Genomic DNA, 18,983 nt, shown 5'->3' on the forward strand with positions numbered 1-18,983 from the left:
CGACGACCATAGGTGTCCACCCAACGCATGGCCGGGATTGTGCTGAGGAAATTAACGCCTGAAATGAAAAGGGCCGAGTAGCGTCCCGATTTCGTAATGTCCTTGAAGATCAGCGCACCGTAGCTCATAATGGGATTGATGCCCGTGGCCTGTTGCAGCACTTGCAGTAGCATGGCGATGATCACGCGCTTTCGCACGCTCGGCTCGAAGATCTCCAACAGACCCTTACCTTCCGCCTCCTCCTCTGCAATTTGATCGCCGATCACTTCCAGCTCGCGGCCGACGTTGTCGGTTTGGCGTAGCCGCTTGAGGATCCGCTCGGCCGCCTCCTTGCCCTTATGCTTGTAGGTCCAACGCGGACTCTCCGGCACGAACCAAATGCCCAGCAGCACCACGATCGGCGGCGCCATCGAGATACCGTTGGTTGTACGCCAGCCGCGGTCGTGGTTGTACACGATGATGTTGACGACGTTGGCCAGGAACAGGCCGATGACCACAGTCATCTGCATGAAGCCCGACAACATACCACGCAGCTCCTTGGGGGCCATCTCGGCGCCGAATAACGGAAGCGAGAACGACGAGTTACCCACACCGAAGCCCTGGATAATGCGCGCGATGTACATCAGCGTGTGCGCCTGTGACTTGTTAAAGCAGACCCAGCATGTGCCGCCACAGAAGAGCAGACCGGCGCAGAAGATGGTGGCGCGACGACCCAGCTTGTCGGCCACGAAGCCACCGATGAAGGCCCCCACGAGGCAGCCCAGATTGTATGCCATGTTGTACCAGACCGTGAAGGTGGTCCATTCACTCGGGAGGTCGGACGTGGAGCGTGTGCAGTCCTCGTAGGTGAAGTTGTGCCAGCCAACGCAGTAGTCGTTCAGAAACGAGTCCATGATGAGCATGGAGGACGTCACGCCCTGATCGTAGCCGAAGAACATGCCGCCGAGCGCGGCGAAGACGCAGACCACAATGGCATAGGTGCGCGAGCCCTCAGTCGGGGTGTCATCGAGTTCAGGATGTTGTGTGCTCACGATGGGGCCACCCGCCATGGTTTCCGAAGAACAAGCAAAACCTTACACGGATTACACCGGCACTTCTTGCTCGCAGAGAAGATTGAAAAGTGAGTTTGTCCGTGGACGAGTCGGCGATCGCGATCAGCAGCTCTGTTCAAGGTCCTTGGCTTGGTGTGCAGTCGGGGTGGCCGTCGCGGTGCAATGGCTCATTGAACGGGAAAGAAGACTCGACATTGCAGGCGGCAGTGCGAGCTTGAAGTTGGCGGGGACTTTTCGACGACATCAAAGATGTCGGGCCGCTCCTCTCCGCTTGATTTATTCGCGACGTCGACTGATGCCCCTCTTTGGTTTGTTGGTGCCGAGAGTCTCTAAAGACTGAAGTTGTTGTTTATTTCATTCAGGTTCTCGGAGGCATCTCGTCAGCATTCGGTGACCCATACAAAGCAGGCGCCCGTACCACAGTAGTGAGGTTGAAGCTGAGGCGCCCGGCACATAATGCACTTATTGAAAAGTTTTCAATGAAAAGTATCCGTGTACATGAATAGATAATGCGCAAATAGTAGAATTTGCTTTGCACTATTAGGGGTGGACCACCCCGTGCATTATAAGCAGTCTTGGCGACGAAAGCAACCTTTCGAATGCTTCGATATCGTTTGGCCATTGGGTGCCTTCCATAACTACAAATAATAGCGACATTTCGGTGTGCTCAAAGCTGAAGTATCAAAATGAAACGCCAACGTTTCGAAATAAATCTTAGTTTAATACTAATCCGCCCGGCACAGCGAAGAGCTTGCCAATAGCAAATTGCTATCAATAAAGAACGATACAAGGCAGGCTACAGGTCATTGTCTGCAGTTAATATCGATGAAAGCAGCTCGGACACCACATCGACTTGACACAACCCAAGCGTGCGGCACATCAACCAACGATAGTCTCGCTACATGTAGGATAGTGCATGATGGCAATTTGTGCGTCCCCAGGCTCACTGAGACTCCGTTGGGGGAGCGTATTGCACGTTGGCAACGTGACGTTGCGATTCGCATTCTGCGAGCCGCTGGCTAGTGTGAAGTGGCTGACGGACTTGTGAATAAATCAAGTGTAGGGTGTCCCTCGTGATGCTGAAAGCTGAAAGCAACGGTGACTTCAAGTTGCATACTTTCACGGACATTTTGCAGCATTTCTTTCGGTACGGAGCCAAAATGCACGCGCGATCCTGGACAAATTAAAGTAGCAGACTCGCAGTGAAGTTTAGCAAAGACCGCCGGCACGTCTGTATCGGTGAAGCACCGGCGGTGGTGATCATGATACTCCCTACAACCGGGCGAAACGTACAGAATGAATTACAAGTGCTTTTATCGACGCGAGGCTGCTCCGCAAGGACTTCAACTTATAGTTGTGGGGGCTCATGTTATGTACGATCTACAGTATACCTAACGTGGTAATAGTACTTGGATGCACAGCTACGGCATACTTTTCAGTGCATTTTGTGCCGGGCGTCTCAACTTCAACCTCGCTTGACCGCCACAGTGGGACAGGCGAGCGATATATGAGCCAGGCTTGTATCTTGTCAAGGTGCCACCGAGTTGCAAACTGAAAGAATAAAAAAAAACTTCAGTCTCTGGAAACTCATAGCTTCATAACGAAGAGGGGCATCAGTTGATGTCTCGGATAAATCAAGCGGAGAGGAGCGGCCCGACATCTTTGATGCCGTCGAAAAGTCCCCGCCAACTTCAAGCTCGCACTGCCGCCTGCAATGTCGAGTCTTCTTTCCCGTTCAATGAGCCATCGCACCGCGACGGCCACCCCGACTGCACACCAAGCCAAGGACCTTGAACAGAGCTGCTGATCGCGATCGCCGACTCGTCCACGGACAAACTCACTTTTCAATCTTCTCTGCGAGCAAGAAGTGCCGGTGTAATCCGTGTAAGGTTTTGCTTGTTCTTCGGAAACCATGGCGGGTGGCCCCATCGTGAGCACACAACATCCTGAACTCGATGACACCCCGACCGAGGGCTCGCGCACCTATGCCATCGTGGTCTGCGTCTTCGCCGCGCTCGGCGGCATGTTCTTCGGCTACGATCAGGGCGTGACGTCCTCCATGCTCATCATGGACTCGTTTCTGAACGACTACTGCGTTGGCTGGCACAACTTCACCTACGAGGACTGCACACGCTCCACGTCCGACCTCCCCAGCGAATGGACCACCTTCACGGTCTGGTACAACATGGCATACAATCTGGGCTGCCTCGTGGGGGCCTTCATCGGTGGCTTCGTGGCCGACAAGCTGGGTCGTCGCGCCACCATCTTCTGCGCCGGTCTGCTCTTCTGTGGCGGCACATGCTGGGTCTGCTTTAACAAGTCACAGGCGCACACGCTGATGTACATCGCACGCATTATCCAGGGCTTCGGCGTGGGTAACTCGTCGTTCTCGCTTCCGTTATTCGGCGCCGAGATGGCCCCCAAGGAGCTGCGTGGTATGTTGTCGGGCTTCATGCAGATGACTGTGGTCATCGGCCTGTTCCTGGCCAACGTCGTCAACATCATCGTGTACAACCACGACCGCGGCTGGCGTACAACCAACGGTATCTCGATGGCGCCGCCGATCGTGGTGCTGCTAGGCATTTGGTTCGTGCCGGAGAGTCCGCGTTGGACCTACAAGCATAAGGGCAAGGAGGCGGCCGAGCGGATCCTCAAGCGGCTACGCCAAACCGACAACGTCGGCCGCGAGCTGGAAGTGATCGGCGATCAAATTGCAGAGGAGGAGGCGGAAGGTAAGGGTCTGTTGGAGATCTTCGAGCCGAGCGTGCGAAAGCGCGTGATCATCGCCATGCTACTGCAAGTGCTGCAACAGGCCACGGGCATCAATCCCATTATGAGCTACGGTGCGCTGATCTTCAAGGACATTACGAAATCGGGACGCTACTCGGCCCTTTTCATTTCAGGCGTTAATTTCCTCAGCACAATCCCGGCCATGCGCTGGGTGGACACCTATGGTCGTCGCACGATGCTGCTTATCGGCGGCGTGGGCATGATCGTCGGTCATCTTTGGGCAGCCATTCTGTTCACGGCTATCTGCGACGGCAATGTCGACAACGCCGGATGTCCGACGGTAGGTGGCTGGTTCATCTGCATTGGTTCGGCCTTCTTCGTCTTCAACTTTGCCATTTCGTGGGGACCCGTGTGCTGGATCTACCCGGCCGAGATCTTCCCACTCAATGTTCGCGCGTCGGGTGTCGCCTTATCCACGGCGGCCAACTGGGCCATGGGTGCGGTCATGACAGAAGTGGTGAAGTTGTTTCCGTCGCTCAACATCGACGGCGTGTTCTACCTGTTTGCGGGTCTATGTCTGATCTGTCTGGTATTCGTGTATTTCTTCTGTCCGGAGACCAAGGGTATCATGCTGGAGGACATTGAGGGGCTGTTCAACAAGAGCAAGGCGGCCAAGTCGCCGGAGTTCGTGGAGGTCAAGTCGCCCGTGAACCAAGTTTGATACTAGTCGTAAACTATTGCCACGGGATGCGTCGTTGTTTTGTGTCCAGATCTTTTTTTTTACTAACGATACCATCATACCGTCATCAGTGGAAATCAATGCTATTAACTCCGAAAGCAAGTTCAATACGATTGGTCCCTTTTTTTACATGCATTTTTAAATAAATACTAATATTAAAGTATATGTAGTTTGCTTTATGGTAGTACTAAAGCGCATACCAGTATGTATAGTACTACAGTGTAGTATGATAGCTTGGAAGGACTTAATCTTCACTCCCTACTAGTAGGCTTTTTATCCTACTTGGTAGGCTCAGCTAAATATTACTTTGCCAGCCATCTACAGCGACTCGTTGGCTAGTCGCTTGCAATATTGCAGTTAAAACCAAGAGATTGCTTAGCATTTTCGAGCTCAAACACGTTACTGGAGGTGTCTCGGCTCCCCCGTCAAGCCCGGAAGACCAAGACGGCCATAGTAAGGGAAATGCCACATAAAATTGCGAGCGAAACAGGCTATCTTGAGCTAACATGTATGTAATTAAAGATAGTGATTCTCAGAAATCGGTATAAATGTACTGCGCAAAAGAGGTAAACTGCCTGAAGTCTTTGGCCTTTAGCGCAGTGAGGCAGCAACGTGGCTCTCAGCAAGCAATGAGCTCAGGCGATACTCATCAGTACTGTAGAACACACAGAGTAACTCGTAAAGTTAGCTATAGGGTCATCACTGTATAGTACTGTATCTCTACTGACTACCCTTCATCAATTTATGATTATTTCGAAATACATGTACAAATGCCCAGGCTATTTTTTCAGGAAAAAATGGATCTGAAATACATTTCAAAGAACAAAGAATAAACCACAATGTATTATATTTTCCATTCAATACCAGGGAGAAACTATGACATGTAGGAAGACATGCAGCGTACGTCCTATGTATGTACAAGCTCACCCGCCAGTAACAAACATGCCAAAAGAACTGTGCAGCACTGAAACTCCCCATGTGCTTACCATTGCAAATAAATCAAGTGTAGGGCACACCATTTGGTGCTTATTTTCACCAAGTTTACAGTATTACTAGTACGTCGGAAGTAGTGCCTGTCATCCCCAACTTCAAGATGTCACGCTTCATTGTCAACTGATTAAGGATCTTGCACGGTAAACCAGTTGTTCATCGTAAACGTGTAAAGCCCGCTCGTTGTAAGCACAATAGCCAATTACTACCACCCAAACCAGTCACGTTTTAGCCCTCTCTCCCCCGGCACATGTACAATTGAAATCCACTACGAGGCTGTCTATGACTTGCAACTGTTCTTACGACTTCAAGTTGTTCGTTGGCGAGATCACCGATGCAGCACTGCAAGATTCAATCATTCTGCGATTCGCATCCTACTGCACAAAGCCTCCCGCACATCGTGTGCTACAAACTCTTCGTTTCATCTCCAAGTTCTCTATTCCAACAATGGCTGCTGGCGTCGTGGTGAACGTCCACAACAATGACGATGACGTCCCAACCGAAGGTTCGCGCACTTATGCCATCGTCGTGTGCGTCTTCGCCGCTCTGGGTGGACTCTTTTTCGGCTATGACCAGGGTGTGACCTCGGGTGTTCTCATCATGGACTCCTTCATCAACGACTACTGCGTCGGCTGGCACAACTTCACCTACGAGCAGTGCACCGCTTCCACGTCGGACCTGCCACATGAGTGGACGGACTTCACTGTCTGGTACAACATGGCGTACAACCTGGGTTGTCTCGCTGGCGCTTTCATCGGCGGCATCGTGGCCGACAAGCTTGGTCGTCGCTGGACCATTTTCACTGCTGGTCTGCTGTTCTGCATCGGCACGTCGTGGGTTTGCTTCAACAAGGCGCAGGAACACACGCTCATGTATATCGCTCGTGTGATCCAGGGCTTCGGCGTCGGTAACTCGTCGTTCTCACTGCCTCTGTTTGGTGCCGAGATGGCCCCCAAGGAGCTTCGTGGTTTGCTCTCTGGTTTCATGCAGATGACTGTTGTGACGGGTCTCTTCCTGGCCAACGTCGTTAACATCATCGTGGAGAACCGTGAACACGGTTGGCGTACGACCAACGGTGTGGCCATGGCTGCTCCGATCGTCGTCATGCTCGGCATCTTCTTCGTGCCGGAAAGTCCTCGCTGGACGTACCTGCACAAGGGCAAGGAAGAGGCGGAGCGCGTGCTCAAGCGTCTCCGTCAGACTGACAACGTCGGCCGCGAGCTGCAGGTGATCGGTGACCAAGTTGACGAAGAATTGGCGGCTTCCAAGGGTCTGGCTGAACTGCTCGAGCCGTCCATTTTCAAGCGTGTGGCTATCGCGATGTTGCTCCAAGTGCTGCAGCAGGCCACTGGTATCAACCCCATCTTCAGCTATGGCGCGTTGATCTTCAAGGACATCACCAACGCCGGTATCTACTCGGCCTTCTTCCTTTCGGGTGTCAACTTCTTGAGTACTATCCCGGCCATGCGTTGGGTGGACACTTTCGGCCGTCGTCAGTTGCTGCTCATCGGTGCCGTGGGTATGGTGGTCGGCCACTTGTTCGCTGCTATCCTGTTCACTGCCATCTGTGACGGTAACGTCGATGATGCCGGTTGTCCGAGCGTGGGTGGGTGGTTCATTTGCGTCGGCTCGGCCTTCTTCGTCTTCAACTTCGCCATCTCGTGGGGACCCGTGTGCTGGATCTACCCGGCCGAGATCTTCCCGTTGGGTGTGCGCGCGCCGGCTGTGGCTTTGTCCACGGCTGCCAATTGGGCTATGGGTGCTGTCATGACGGAGGTGGTGAAGCTGTTCCCTCACCTGAACATCAACGGCGTGTTCTTCTTGTTCGCTGGGTTGTGCTGCATCTGCGGGATTTTCGTGTACTTCTTCTGCCCGGAGACCAAGGGTATGATGCTCGAGGACATCGAGGCACTGTTCCGCAGCGGACAGCCCAAGTCGCCCGCTTATATTGAGGTCAAGTCCCCGCGGTACTCGCTTGCGTAGGAAAATCAGTGTGAAGTTGATGACAATACACTTTACGATGTTTTCTGTTTGTATTACGATCGGAATGTATTGTGCTTTGAACACATTCTGTCTAAACGATGTCCTAACTCGTTGTTTTAGCAAATCTTGAAAAATAATCCAACATTGATTTACCTACCGTAATCGTCGAATTAACTGTATTACCATTTACTCGAAGAGTTAATGTTGTCCAATGCGTGTTTTCGTTGAATGGCTGTAGTAAAAGCGCCAAACCAACGTCGCGCACTCTAAGCCTTTCTTAAGCCCGTGCAGCTACATTCCAGAAGATGACAATTTCTATCGACATGCGTTGGAGATATATTGTGCTGATCTACATCTAAGACATTGACCTAAGTGTCGTTGCGTCCGTTATGAGGGTCTCGACGTGGTCTATTTCTCGTTGGGGTTTACTGTTTCGTCGTAAGGTAATGTGATACCAACACGCGAATCCCGCTTCAAATGAGAATGAACCTCAGTTGTTTGCCGATTGGCCCGTGAAGGAGCAGGATAGTGTGCAGGCAAGCACTTGTTCAAGTCAACAAGCTGGGAAAGAAGTAGCCGGGCATTGCATTGTCGCTGTGGTTTTGCGTTGTAGCTGAAGAGTTGCTCTGTTATCCGGTATGATTAACTTATTTTTAACGTTGGGTTATGTTCTAGCTTTAGATACACGAAATAGAGGCGCTTTTCATAAGCCAAAGTTGATGCAAAGCACAATATTACATGATATTTTTCAACAATTTTTCAAACCCTATGATTGGCTAAAACAAATAGTTAGACTACTAATAGTCCACACAAATCTGTCATATTTTTAGCATCCCCTGATTGGTCAAAACAAATAGTCCGACTACTAATAGTCCCCACAAATTTAGTCCGCTCAAACCGACGCATCGATGTTAGGGATTTTATATTAGGCATAGTGAAACCAAGATGTGGGTCCCCGGAACAAATAGTCCTCGGACTGTTCTGATTCCTGACCATCTTCGACCGCGATGGAGCTTGAGACTGCGCTCAAGGCGGACGCGCTGGCCGCGTTCGCTCGGTCCATCGAGGTCGCTCTGGGCCCGGCCACCGTGTCCCGCGGCAAGGTGGTCCTTGCGGTGGATGCGTCGCAGCTGGCCATCTTCGAACTGCTGGCCTACGGCTCAGGCGGCAGCGAGTTCTACGATAAACTCGGGATCTCTCGCCTTTTGAGCGTGCAGCTTCACGCAGGCGACACGGCCCAACTGCAGCGACAATTGGACATCTCCAAGGACCCACAGGCCAATCAGGAGCAGGGGAGGAAGACGCTGGACGTGGCCGTGGTGGCCCCGCCATTACCCACCGTGGCCAAGCGTCTGGCCGATGCGCTGCGCCCCCTGGAGCTCGTTGCCACTCGGCGCTGCGCCGTGTTGTGGCTGCCCACGGCCACGTCTGACGTGACCCTAGAGATGGAGCGTCAGGGCGTTGCGGGATTCATCCGCCAGGCCAACTTGTCCCTGGGCCTGATCCCCGTGGACCGGGGCGTCGCGGCCCTGTGCCACGACAGCGTTTTCGGAGAGCTCTATGTGAAAGGCGACAGCCGGGCATTGACAGACGTGGTCAAGAGTGTGCTGGCCGTGGAGAAACACACAGGACGCAGAATCTTAGACGTAACGTGCCATGGATTCTTCGCTCAACGAGTCAAAAAGATGCTGGAGCTGGCCCACAGACAACAGCAAAAGATCAAGATGAACCGGGCGGCCGGTGTGAAGGAAGGAGAGGCCGACGTGGCCACGGCCATGGATAAATTGGTGGTGATTGATAGAATGGAAGATCCCTTATCAATGCTTCTGACGCCCATGACGTATGAAGGACTACTAGATGCACTGGTGGGGGTCAATCACGGCGTCGTCACGTACGAGAAGGAAGAAGAAGAAACGGAAGAAGTTCCGAGTGATAGACCCCCCAGTAATACTAACAGCTCGACAACGCAAAAAGTGGTGCTGAACCACCTCGACGCGCTATTCGACGAGATCCGCGACGTTAACTTCAACTTGGTATCGAACCAGCTGGTCGATGTCGCCAAGGACTTGGCCACTGAGGTTCGTGGCAGCTCGGCCGGGTCTACTGTCGGCTTGCCTAAGGACAGCCAGGCTGAGTTCCAGAAGGTCAAGGCTCTACTGGCTAAAGCCCCTCATTTGGTCAAGAAGAAGCGCTCGCTGGCCCACCATTTGCAACTGGTACAGCGGATCCGTGAACTGAGTACGCAACTTGCTCTACGTGGCTGTGTGGAGACGGAAATGACCATCATGAGTGCTGGTCCGCGTGCATCGTCCGCTGCAGCTAAAGATGTGGACAATTTCTTGGAGGAAGCCATCTTACGTGAACCTCCACTGAATCTCTACGACGTCGTCAAGTTACTGTGTCTCTGCTCTCTTGTTCGTGGCGGCCTCAAACCAGACAGATTGGCATGGTATCGCCAACAACTCTGTCATACTTATGGCCATCAGATCCTGCCATTACTCGTGCAACTGGAGAAAATGGACTTGCTGAGTGTGGAGAACCGCTTCGACTTCCCGAAGATGCGCAAACAGCTTCTACTAATGCGTGGCGCTCTGGATGACGAGGACACGAGACATCCCACCGACATCCACTTCATGTTCCCGTACACGGGCTATGCTCCGATGAGTATCCGGTTGCTGCAAGATTCGCTCGGTATGAAGTATAAGACTCTCGCTAAAGACCCGAATTCGTCGTTGCTCAGTCTGGGAAGCAACAACTCCAGCCACCACAGTATGTCCGATTCTTCGTCGAGTTTGGACAATAGCAGCGGTGGGAAGCGCATCAATGTGCTGGTATATTACGTCGGTGGCGTTACAGTCGCAGAGCTCACAGCCTTCCGCTTCCTGAACCATAAACAGAGCGACTTCACGTTCTTCATCGCTGCCACGTCCATCTGTAACGGTAGTCGTCTTCTACGTGCCATTTACTGAGTAAACGCGTAAGTTTTTGAGGCGAGAAAAAGAGTAAATGCACTGTTCATTTTGTCAAGAGTTTGTTAGTTTATGCCAACACTGGGCTGAGCAGAGCAAGCGTCTTCAGCTGCAACGCGAGCCAAAGAGATTGACTAAGTGATATCGGTACACTTGGTTTCTTGTAGTCACCTGGAATGCGCTCTTCGACCAAGAACGCACGGGCATAATCTGTCGGTATGCTTGAAGAATTTCCAAGTACAAGAAGCATTACAGCCGCCTCAGAGTAGGCAGTCAGAGCTCGCTCCATGGTGAATGTCGTCTTAAAGTCTGGTGTATGCGCAGTGCTGTCGGCTTCTCGCTCATGGCGATATACAGCCAACGTAGTTTTCGTTAGTTGATGGCCGCGTGAAAGCAGGTTAATGGCCAATGTGACGTTCACGGACGACGGATCTTGTCCTTTCCACGAGTCATCATGAACGAGGGAGGCGTCGTGCTCGACGACGTTGTGTTCGCCCAGATCTGCAAGAGAGAATTCAGCGGGCAAGCTGCTCACAAGAAACTCGGCGAGTGGGTTGTCGAGGTTGTATACTTGGACGAGAGCTTGTTGGAGATGTATTGGGGTGATCTCCTTACCATCGCGTGGGAGGAAGCCGTGATTTGCCAAAGCGTTGAGTGCTGGACACGGACTTCGATGATACGTGGACGTGCTGTCCTTGAACCCGGAGACTTCGGTACCCCCTGGTCGATAGTATGCATGGTCTCCAGTGAGATCCACAGATTGGGGTACGACCCGCGAAGGCTTGTTCATGGAGATGAAAACGTTTAGCACCATAGCGATTGGAACGGATACCATGATGATGAAGGCAGGGTTGACGACTCGCTTGGTCATTGTGGCGCAGATTCTGGATTGAGTTGTAAAGTAGGGAATAGAATACAGGTGGGTTGAATGACCTTCATTACGCAGTGAGATATGATGGAGGTACATGTACATTAGCAACAGAGATACCTTCTGCTGGTCCAGTGCTGGATATTCTCAATCCAGAGCACCTGCATACCTCTTAGCCCAGCCAAGCTCGAATTTTCAGCTCTGCAATGGCGAGGAGTACACTCGTGATGGTTATCGGTGTTTTGGATGGACGGTAGTCTGTGGGGATTCGTTCATCCACCAAGAAAGATTGAGCGTGTTCCACCGAGATAGTGTAGTCGCCCAAGCCTTGCAAGACGAACGAGGCCTCACCGTTGGCCACGAAGCTAGCCAACGCACTCATACTGAACTTCGGGTTGTCCCGAGCACACTCGATCTCTCGACGACGCCGGAAGCGAGCCATTGTGTTCGTGGTAAGCACCCGACCACTGTGTCCCCCAATATGCTCAGCACTTGCTAACAGCTCGCCCACAAGAGTCTTGTTGACTTTGAACGGCTCCACTTGGAAGAACGAGTCATCGTGAACTAACGAAGCATCATGGTCGATAAAGTTGGGGCCTCCAAGGTCGGCGAGCGTGAACTTTGACGGTAAAGCGAGGAAGATAACGTCCAGTACTTTCTTATCAAAGTTGTAGACTTTCATGATCCCGTCACCCAAAACTGCAGGGGTCAGGTTCTTCCCGTCTCGGGGGATGTGGCCATGGTTTGCCAGAGTATTGAGAGCTGGGCATGGGCTACGGAAGTAAGCGGATGAGCTGTTCCCTGGAAGTCCATAGACCTGGTCATCATGAGGTCGAAAGTATCCATGCTGTCCAGTAGTGAGTGATGGAGTTGTTGGTTGAGAAGAGTGGTCGACCAAGAAGAACGAGTTGAGAGCTACTGCAAGCGCTCCACACGTCAATGCAACTGACAACGTCTTCATCGTTAAACCGACCGTGAAAATTCGACAATGCAGGCAACACATTGGACGCGATAAATACTATCCCAATGCCCACAAATGACACCAGTGTTAAGCACCACCAGTTGGAAGGTTCCTCAGTTCTAGATTGGAATTGTATTGTATTCGACAAAGATGAATGGAACTAGGACATAATGAAAACGTGTTGCTCTATCCGGCTCGTTGCACTTTGACGATCAGCGGGCCCTTGATCTGAAGTATCGAGGCCATATCGTACGTATAACTCTTGGGGTTCTCCTTGGTCGTGAAGTGGTATTTGCTCAGCATGTAGGCCGTGACAGTCTTCATTTCGAGCATAGCGAAGCGCATACCCAAGCACGTACGAGGTCCAGCGTGGAAGGATACGAACTGGTACGCCGACACGGGACGGATAGTGAGTTCACCCGTCCACGGGTCCTGCATGAGCCATCGCTCCGGCTTGAATTTAGACGCGTCGCGACCCCACACGCTCTTCATACGGCCCAACGAATAGGACGGAATGTAGACGCGTGTCCCTTTCTTCACGAATGTGCCGTCCACAAGTGTCGTATCACGGTTCGCTTCCTTCGCGTTCAGCGGTACGACCGGGTTTAGACGGAGGTTTTCACGTAGAACAGCGTCTAGATACACGAGGCCTTCCACGTCGTCCATGGTCGGTACGTAGTTGGGATCACTAAACAACCGGGGAAGCTTATCACGCAGTTCCTGACGCAATTTGGTTTCCACCTTCGGGTTACGGTTGAGCATAACAATGAGCCACGACAAGGACCACGCTGTAGTGTCCATACCGGCTAGTAACACAGAGACAGCGATATCTCGTAAGAAGTTTGCGTCCAGTTGAGTGTCATACGCTTCACTCGACGTCTTTTGCTCGTCCTGAGCGTCCAAGAAGAGCGATACCACGTCTTTCGTGGTCCGTTGAGGTCGTCGGGGCCACTCGTTGGCCGCGTCCGGGTTAAACTTGCGCTCCATGTTTTTATTGATCATAGTGAACACCATCTTGTCCAGAATAGCGATCTCCTCGGCCATCTCCTTCTCGCTTCCGAGTTTCAGTGCTCGCTTTAATTTCCAGAGCCAATCCGGAGAATGGAAGCGCATCTCTAGATTATGGCCGATCTTGCTCATGGCCTCCATGAACTGCGTGTGTTCTCCGCCTTCCAGCGAATTGGCCTGCAGGCCGAAGGAGATGTCGGTAAACACATCGAATGCGAAGCGATGCATCACGACTGAAAAGTCGATAGGGACCCCAGTCCGCGCTGACTCGTTGAGTGAGCGGCCGAGCACCAAAGTGTAGTCGTGCACGCACTGGCTGATGGTCTCGCGGAAGGCCCGCATGGTGAAGAGCCGACTGAGCATCTTGCGTTGGGTCACCCACTTGGCCCCGTCCACGGCAAAGATACCACCGCCGGTCACGTCACGGAAGATGTTGGTCATGCGTTGGCCCTTGTCAAACACCTCGAACTGCGTCTTGAGCACGTCCTCGAAACATTCGACGCTGCTGACGACCACGAGCGGCGGCGCGCCCAACACCTGAAGACGCCACGTGCGGCCACCGAAGGCCTTGCATTGCTCGGCGATCCAGTCGTGCAGTCGTGGAAGTTCCACGCCCATGACGTCCAGTGTATTGCCCAGCACAGGCAGAGTTGAAGTCGGGGCCGGGAGACGGCGGATAGCGCGTTGGCGCTCATCGGGGACGAGTAGATAGATAAGAACAGCGGCTGCTGCGGCCGTGGGGAGCGCCACCCACAGCGAAGATGAAGTCGAAGAACCGCCCATTTAGGACGATAATCCACAAGTGAGAGGTGGCCAGATGACAACAGCGTCCGCTTGCGTCTCTTTGTGTCGAAGTGACGACCCAATAAGAAGAAAGTGATGTAGTTACTTCAACTTGATTTTAATCTACACAATATCCATTTTCCGCAGATATTTATAGCGGAGCTAGCGGTGATTAGCTGAAATGAGGTGAAGTGATGAGCCAATCAGAAGGAAGTGATGTAGCCACTTCAACTTGAGGTAAGACACACAGAATATCCATTTTCTGGTATGACAGCCAAAACACAACTTAAATGGGAATGGAAAAAATATTTCGAGAGATCTGATTGGCTGGGATGCCATTCAGACGAAAAAAAGCCATTAAAATTTTAATGGGTTTTTTTTGTCTGAATACCATCCCAGCCAATCCGTATGCATCACGACGAGATTTTGGAACTAAGTTGAATGCCAACCAAGCATATATTATTACGACCCAAAATTTGACTTTTTTGAGTTGGTTCTGAATAACCCAAATAAACCGTACCGTTGGATGCCATTCAGACGAAAACAACCCATTAAAATTTTAATGGGTTGTTTTTGGCAAGCGACATTTTTTTTTTGAAAAAAAAGTTCTACAAGTTTTCATTCATAATGACACTTTGTTATCGGCTCGATAAAGCCTCACTACTGTGATCGATCATGATGTCCCGCCCGTGCTGCTGCACGCACAACGTGCAAGCTGCTGCACAAGCTTCAAATGCTGCAGCTGAACACCACCACCACCACCACTACTTCCGTCCGTCGGGCGTCGACGTCTCCGACTTTCCTCCTCCAAACTCCGCTCCAAACCATCGCAGTCCGTGCCCAGCACTTAATTCCCTTGCGAACCACGGATATCTGCCTCGCGACGGAAAGGAGTTGACCCCACAGTTGATACGCGATGCCATTATGGACGTATTCAATGTAGACGAGGGACTGGCAGAGCGCCTTACTCGCCCGCTGCCGCCTCAGCTGACACTCGCGGACTTGAGTGTCCACGGGTTCATCGAGCACGACGCATCGCTGGTGCACGACGATACGTACGTGAAGAGAGACCCAGCGCAAGTTAATACCACGCTGGCCGATAATGTGTTCGCTAAAAGTGTGGATGGAAAGCTGAATAAACACACTATGGCAAAAGTGAGAAAAGAGAGGGAGACGCAATGCAAGAAGGAGAACCCGGAGTACGCCCTCCCTGTTAAAGCGCAAGCGACGGCGTACGGGGAATCTGCGCTGTTGCTGATTGCAATGGGGGACTATGAGTCGAAGACCATTTCCGTAAACCATGCCAAGTCGTTCATGGTGGATGAGAAGATCCCAGACGATTTCCAGCGCAGTGACAAGCCGATTAGTACCGCGGCAGCGTTCTACCTGGCGGCGCAGATTAAATTGCTGGCGTCGTTGGGATGGGGGTGTTGAGGTGGAGTGAATGAAAGAGGAGTAGCGATGCTGCGTGTACGTGTTGCTAAATTCAACGCAAGAGATGCATATATATCTATTTCACTGCCATTTAATCTACTCGAGTGAATTGATTAATTGGTCTTGTTGATCTGTTTTTTTAAGATGCATATCAACGAAACTTGCCGGTATTGTAAATAATCTCTTTGTTAATTTGTGTTTTTCTTGCGCTAAAAAACAAATATATTCGAATTTTAACTGGATATTGCAAAAAAGTGCATTGTAGAGTTTTCGACCTCAGATTTCTTGGTGATTGCCATGACTCTGTCGCTCGTACTGCGTCGAGTGCCCCGCACCGCCCGCTTCGTGCGCAGCCTCTCCACCGCCGCCAGCTCATCTTCAGATGCTTCCTCCACCGCAAACTCTAGCTCGACGACGACGCACTTCGGTTTCCAGCAGGTGCCCGAGGCGGACAAAGAGCGCATGGTGGCGTCCGTGTTCCACAATGTAGCCGAGCAGTACGACCCCCCATACTTGAGACCTGCATGCGACTCACACATTTAATAAATCGCTGCAAAATGTTGCCAGATACGACGTCATGAACGACTTCATGAGCGGCGGCATGCATCGTCTCTGGAAGGATGCATTTGTGGACACCCTCCACCCTGTGGGTCCTTTGAAGTGTCTGGACGTGGCAGGAGGCACCGGTGACATCGCCTTCCGCATCGCCGAGCAGCTATCCAAGTCGTCACGAGGCACTGAAGGCTCCGAGATCACCGTGTGTGATATCAACTCATCCATGCTGCAGGTGGGCGAGGAACGTGCAGCCAAAGTGCTTCCCAATGTGGATCCATCACTCTTCCGCTGGGTGGAGGGCAATGCTGAGCACTTGGACTTCGAGGACAATTCATTCGACGTCTACACCATCGTGTTCGGTATCCGCAACGTCACTCATGTGGATCGCGCTATCAAGGAGGCTTACCGTGTGCTCAAGCCCGGAGGCCGCTTCATGTGCATGGAGTTCAGTCAAGTGCCCAACCCACTTATTCGCCAGTTCTACGACGCTGTAAGTTCTTATCAACTTTGAAGATCTGGAGTAGGAACGCTAATTATTATTTTTATTGCAGTACTCGTTCAACGTGATCCCGCTGCTGGGTGACAAGGTAGCGAACGACCGTGCGTCGTACCAGTATTTGGTCGAGAGTATCCGTCAGTTCCCGCCCCAGGAGAAGTTTAAAACAATGATCGAGGACGCCGGATTCAAGCGCGTGACGTACACCAACTTCACGTTCGGAGTGACTGCCATGCACTCGGGCTTCAAGTTCTAAGTCTGTTAGAACCCTCACAACTAAAGCAACTCGACGTAGACAAAAAGATCTGGCCCGAATCACTTGAGATCCCGCTCATCTACGTCGCTGCCCTTAATCTTGGCCGTAAGAATTGCACGGTTGTGACGTGAGTATGAGTTCTGAGGGTCCAGTGTTAGTACTTGGGTGTAATCTGCGATGGCTTCTTCGATACGTTGCATCTTTGCTAAGGAATAGGCTCGATTACTGAGAGTTCTTGTGTTTTGTGGATCAATAGTCAGCGCTGTCGTGTAGTCGGCGACGGCTTCTTTAAAGCGACGAAGCTTACGAAGTGCGTAGCCTCGATTATTGTACGCAGCGACATTGCGAGGCTCGAGAGCGAGAGCAGAGCTGTAGTCTTGTACAGCTTCCTCGAAGCGGCCCATGTTACGAAGGCAGTAGCCGCGGTTGTGATAAAACACAGCACTGCGTGGATCCAGCGCCAGTGCCTTCGCAAAATCCTGCAGAGCTTCTTCGTGCCGTCCAAGCTGGTCGTAACACAGCCCACGACTGTTGTAGCTTGATACTGAGCGAGGCTGAAGAGCGATCGCACGATCAAAGTCGGCGATAGCTCGACTGGTGTCTTTCATCTTGTCGTACGTACTTCCTCGGTTGTGATAAGCGTTGGCGTTCTCTGGTTCGACGCGTAATGCGGCCGTGTAATCCTGTACTGCGTCTTCATAACGACCGAGCTTGTCGTACGAGTACGCTCGATTGTACAGCGACTTGAAGTGTTCCGGATTGAACTCAATCGCTCGTGAGTAGTCTGCTATAGCCAACTCAAAGTTGCCTTGTTTACGGTGGCAGAAGCCTCGGTTATGGTAGAAATCAGCGTTTGTTGGTAGCAGCTCAATAGCTCGAGTGAAGTCCGCGAGTGCGCCTTGATAGTCTCCACTGCGATCAAGAGAGATCCCTCTGTTGTAGAGTGCGAAAGCATTGTGTGGATCCATTTTCAGAGCCTGCGTGTAGTCCTCCACAGCGGCGTCAAAGCGCCGCATTTTGTCGTAAACGAAACCTCGATTGAAGTAAGCCTTGAAGTGTTGAGGGTTTAGCTGAATCGCCCGTGAATACTCGTCCGCTGCAGCCTGGAAATTGCCTTCTTGACGATACTGAAAGCCTCTCGCGTGGTGAACTTCTGCTTGTTCAAGTGCAGACGAGATCTTTGTCGTATCTAGTCCCGTCGCAGTAGTACTTTTCCGTTCACCTGAAGTTGCTAGACTTGTGGCTGGAGGTGGGGTAGCTGTCCGTGTTGGTGGCAGCGTATTTGCTGGAGTTGAGGCTACATTTAGCTTCAAGCTCTGTAATCGAGAGTTCACAGACACAGACGTAGCCTTCTCTTCCTGACGCAGGCCTTCTGCATTGTTGTCAGCTTCTGCTAATGAACCTGGTGAGGCTTTCTTTAATCGCTGCGAGAAAAGTAACGCGTTGCTGGCGCTTTCGTCTTGTTGCTGCTTCTGCTGCTGTAGCTGCTGCCGAGATAAAGTCGCAGAGCGATGCAGCTCCTGCTGATGTTTTTGCTGTAGTTTTAGCTTCTTATCTTTCAGCAATGCGAAGTTGTAGTCGTCAATTGCTCGTACAAAATCCCCTTGTGAGTTGTAGCAGGATGCACGGGCGTACGCGGCATTTACGTGCTCTGGGTTAATCTGCAACGTTCGTGAGAAATCTCGTATTGCTAGCTCCACTTTGTCCAACTTTGAGTAGGCCAGTCCACGCGTGTAAAACGCAGTAGCATTTGAACTGTCCAGAGCCACGACCTCATTAAGATCTCGAATGGTCTGTTCGTAATTGGCCTGCTTGAAAAGTGCTTGTCCACGTGCTAGCAACACCTTGACGTCCTTCGGTTCACGCACGAGATGACTGGTAGACGTATCAATCACGTGCTGGAGATCCGTGGGCTGGCGGTAGTAATACGTCCGATTGGGGTGGCTCTGAGCTGCCTTCTCCGTTCCCAGAAAGTCCTTGCGCTTCAACAACACAGGCTTATCGCGTAGAGACTCGACGTCCACTTCAGGCTTGGCCGCCATCGTATGAAGTCCGATAAATAAATAACTGCGTCTGGACAGCTAGAAACGACTATATGCTCGTTTCAGCGCCCTAATAAAACATCAAATATCAGGAAAGGATTACTGTTAGACAATAAA

The 18,983-nt window shown here is 51.7% G+C and overlaps 10 protein-coding genes across 11 annotated transcripts in view; 5 read left to right on the plus strand and 5 right to left on the minus strand.

Moving 5' to 3' along the window:
* Positions 1–1,049, minus strand: part of PPTG_09432 (hypothetical protein) — a gene marked incomplete at both ends in the record, with an annotated part of 2,726 nt that extends 1,677 nt beyond the window's left edge. The window contains one exon of the mRNA XM_008904424.1: positions 8–1,049. Coding sequence (XP_008902672.1) covers positions 8–1,049 — 1,042 coding nt within the window. The remainder of the gene's footprint in view (positions 1–7) is intronic.
* Positions 1,050–2,902: 1,853 nt separating this feature from the next.
* On the plus strand, positions 2,903–4,716 carry PPTG_09433 (hypothetical protein). The gene has a single exon (XM_008904425.1). It carries the CDS (start codon positions 2,965–2,967, stop codon positions 4,501–4,503), a length of 1,539 nt encoding a protein of 512 aa, XP_008902673.1. The 5' UTR covers positions 2,903–2,964; the 3' UTR covers positions 4,504–4,716.
* Positions 4,717–5,958: 1,242 nt separating this feature from the next.
* PPTG_09434 (hypothetical protein) lies at positions 5,959–7,530 on the plus strand (the record flags this gene model as incomplete). Its single annotated transcript, XM_008904426.1, has 1 exon — positions 5,959–7,530. One exon carries the CDS (start codon positions 5,959–5,961, stop codon positions 7,492–7,494), a length of 1,536 nt encoding a protein of 511 aa, XP_008902674.1. The 3' UTR covers positions 7,495–7,530.
* Positions 7,531–8,444: 914 nt separating this feature from the next.
* PPTG_09435 (hypothetical protein) lies at positions 8,445–10,571 on the plus strand. Its single transcript, XM_008904427.1, has one exon. The coding sequence runs from the start codon at positions 8,502–8,504 to the stop codon at positions 10,461–10,463; it is 1,962 nt and encodes a 653-aa protein (XP_008902675.1). The 5' UTR covers positions 8,445–8,501; the 3' UTR covers positions 10,464–10,571.
* Positions 10,416–11,441, minus strand: PPTG_09436 (hypothetical protein). The gene has a single exon (XM_008904428.1). The coding sequence runs from the start codon at positions 11,434–11,436 to the stop codon at positions 10,534–10,536; it is 903 nt and encodes a 300-aa protein (XP_008902676.1). The 5' UTR covers positions 11,437–11,441; the 3' UTR covers positions 10,416–10,533.
* A 62-nt stretch (positions 11,442–11,503) lies between these two features.
* Positions 11,504–12,292, minus strand: PPTG_09437 (hypothetical protein; the record flags this gene model as incomplete). Its single annotated transcript, XM_008904429.1, has 1 exon — positions 11,504–12,292. One exon carries the CDS (start codon positions 12,290–12,292, stop codon positions 11,504–11,506), a length of 789 nt encoding a protein of 262 aa, XP_008902677.1.
* Positions 12,293–12,393: 101 nt separating this feature from the next.
* PPTG_09438 (hypothetical protein) lies at positions 12,394–14,147 on the minus strand. The gene has a single exon (XM_008904430.1). It carries the CDS (start codon positions 14,081–14,083, stop codon positions 12,479–12,481), a length of 1,605 nt encoding a protein of 534 aa, XP_008902678.1. The 5' UTR covers positions 14,084–14,147; the 3' UTR covers positions 12,394–12,478.
* A 569-nt stretch (positions 14,148–14,716) lies between these two features.
* On the plus strand, positions 14,717–15,699 carry PPTG_09439 (hypothetical protein). Its single transcript, XM_008904431.1, has one exon. The coding sequence runs from the start codon at positions 14,759–14,761 to the stop codon at positions 15,515–15,517; it is 759 nt and encodes a 252-aa protein (XP_008902679.1). The 5' UTR covers positions 14,717–14,758; the 3' UTR covers positions 15,518–15,699.
* A 79-nt stretch (positions 15,700–15,778) lies between these two features.
* On the plus strand, positions 15,779–18,054 carry PPTG_09440. Of its 2 annotated transcripts, XM_008904432.1 has the most exons (3): positions 15,779–16,014; positions 16,085–16,562; positions 16,624–18,054. In XM_008904432.1, the coding sequence occupies exons 1-3, from the start codon at positions 15,815–15,817 to the stop codon at positions 16,822–16,824; spliced, it is 879 nt and encodes a 292-aa protein (XP_008902680.1). In that variant the 5' UTR covers positions 15,779–15,814; the 3' UTR covers positions 16,825–18,054. The 2 variants fall into 2 exon arrangements, with proteins under 2 accessions (XP_008902680.1, XP_008902681.1); XM_008904433.1 differs by having other exon boundaries at positions 15,779–16,562.
* PPTG_09441 (hypothetical protein) lies at positions 16,884–18,866 on the minus strand (the record flags this gene model as incomplete). The annotated part of the gene is made up of 1 exon (XM_008904434.1): positions 16,884–18,866. The coding sequence occupies one exon, from the start codon at positions 18,864–18,866 to the stop codon at positions 16,884–16,886; it is 1,983 nt and encodes a 660-aa protein (XP_008902682.1).
* Between the last annotated feature and the right edge of the window lie 117 nt (positions 18,867–18,983).

The sequence above is a fragment of the Phytophthora parasitica genome (genome assembly GCF_000247585.1).
Source record: "Phytophthora parasitica INRA-310 unplaced genomic scaffold supercont2.18, whole genome shotgun sequence".
Lineage (NCBI taxonomy): Eukaryota > Oomycota > Peronosporomycetes > Peronosporales > Peronosporaceae > Phytophthora > Phytophthora nicotianae.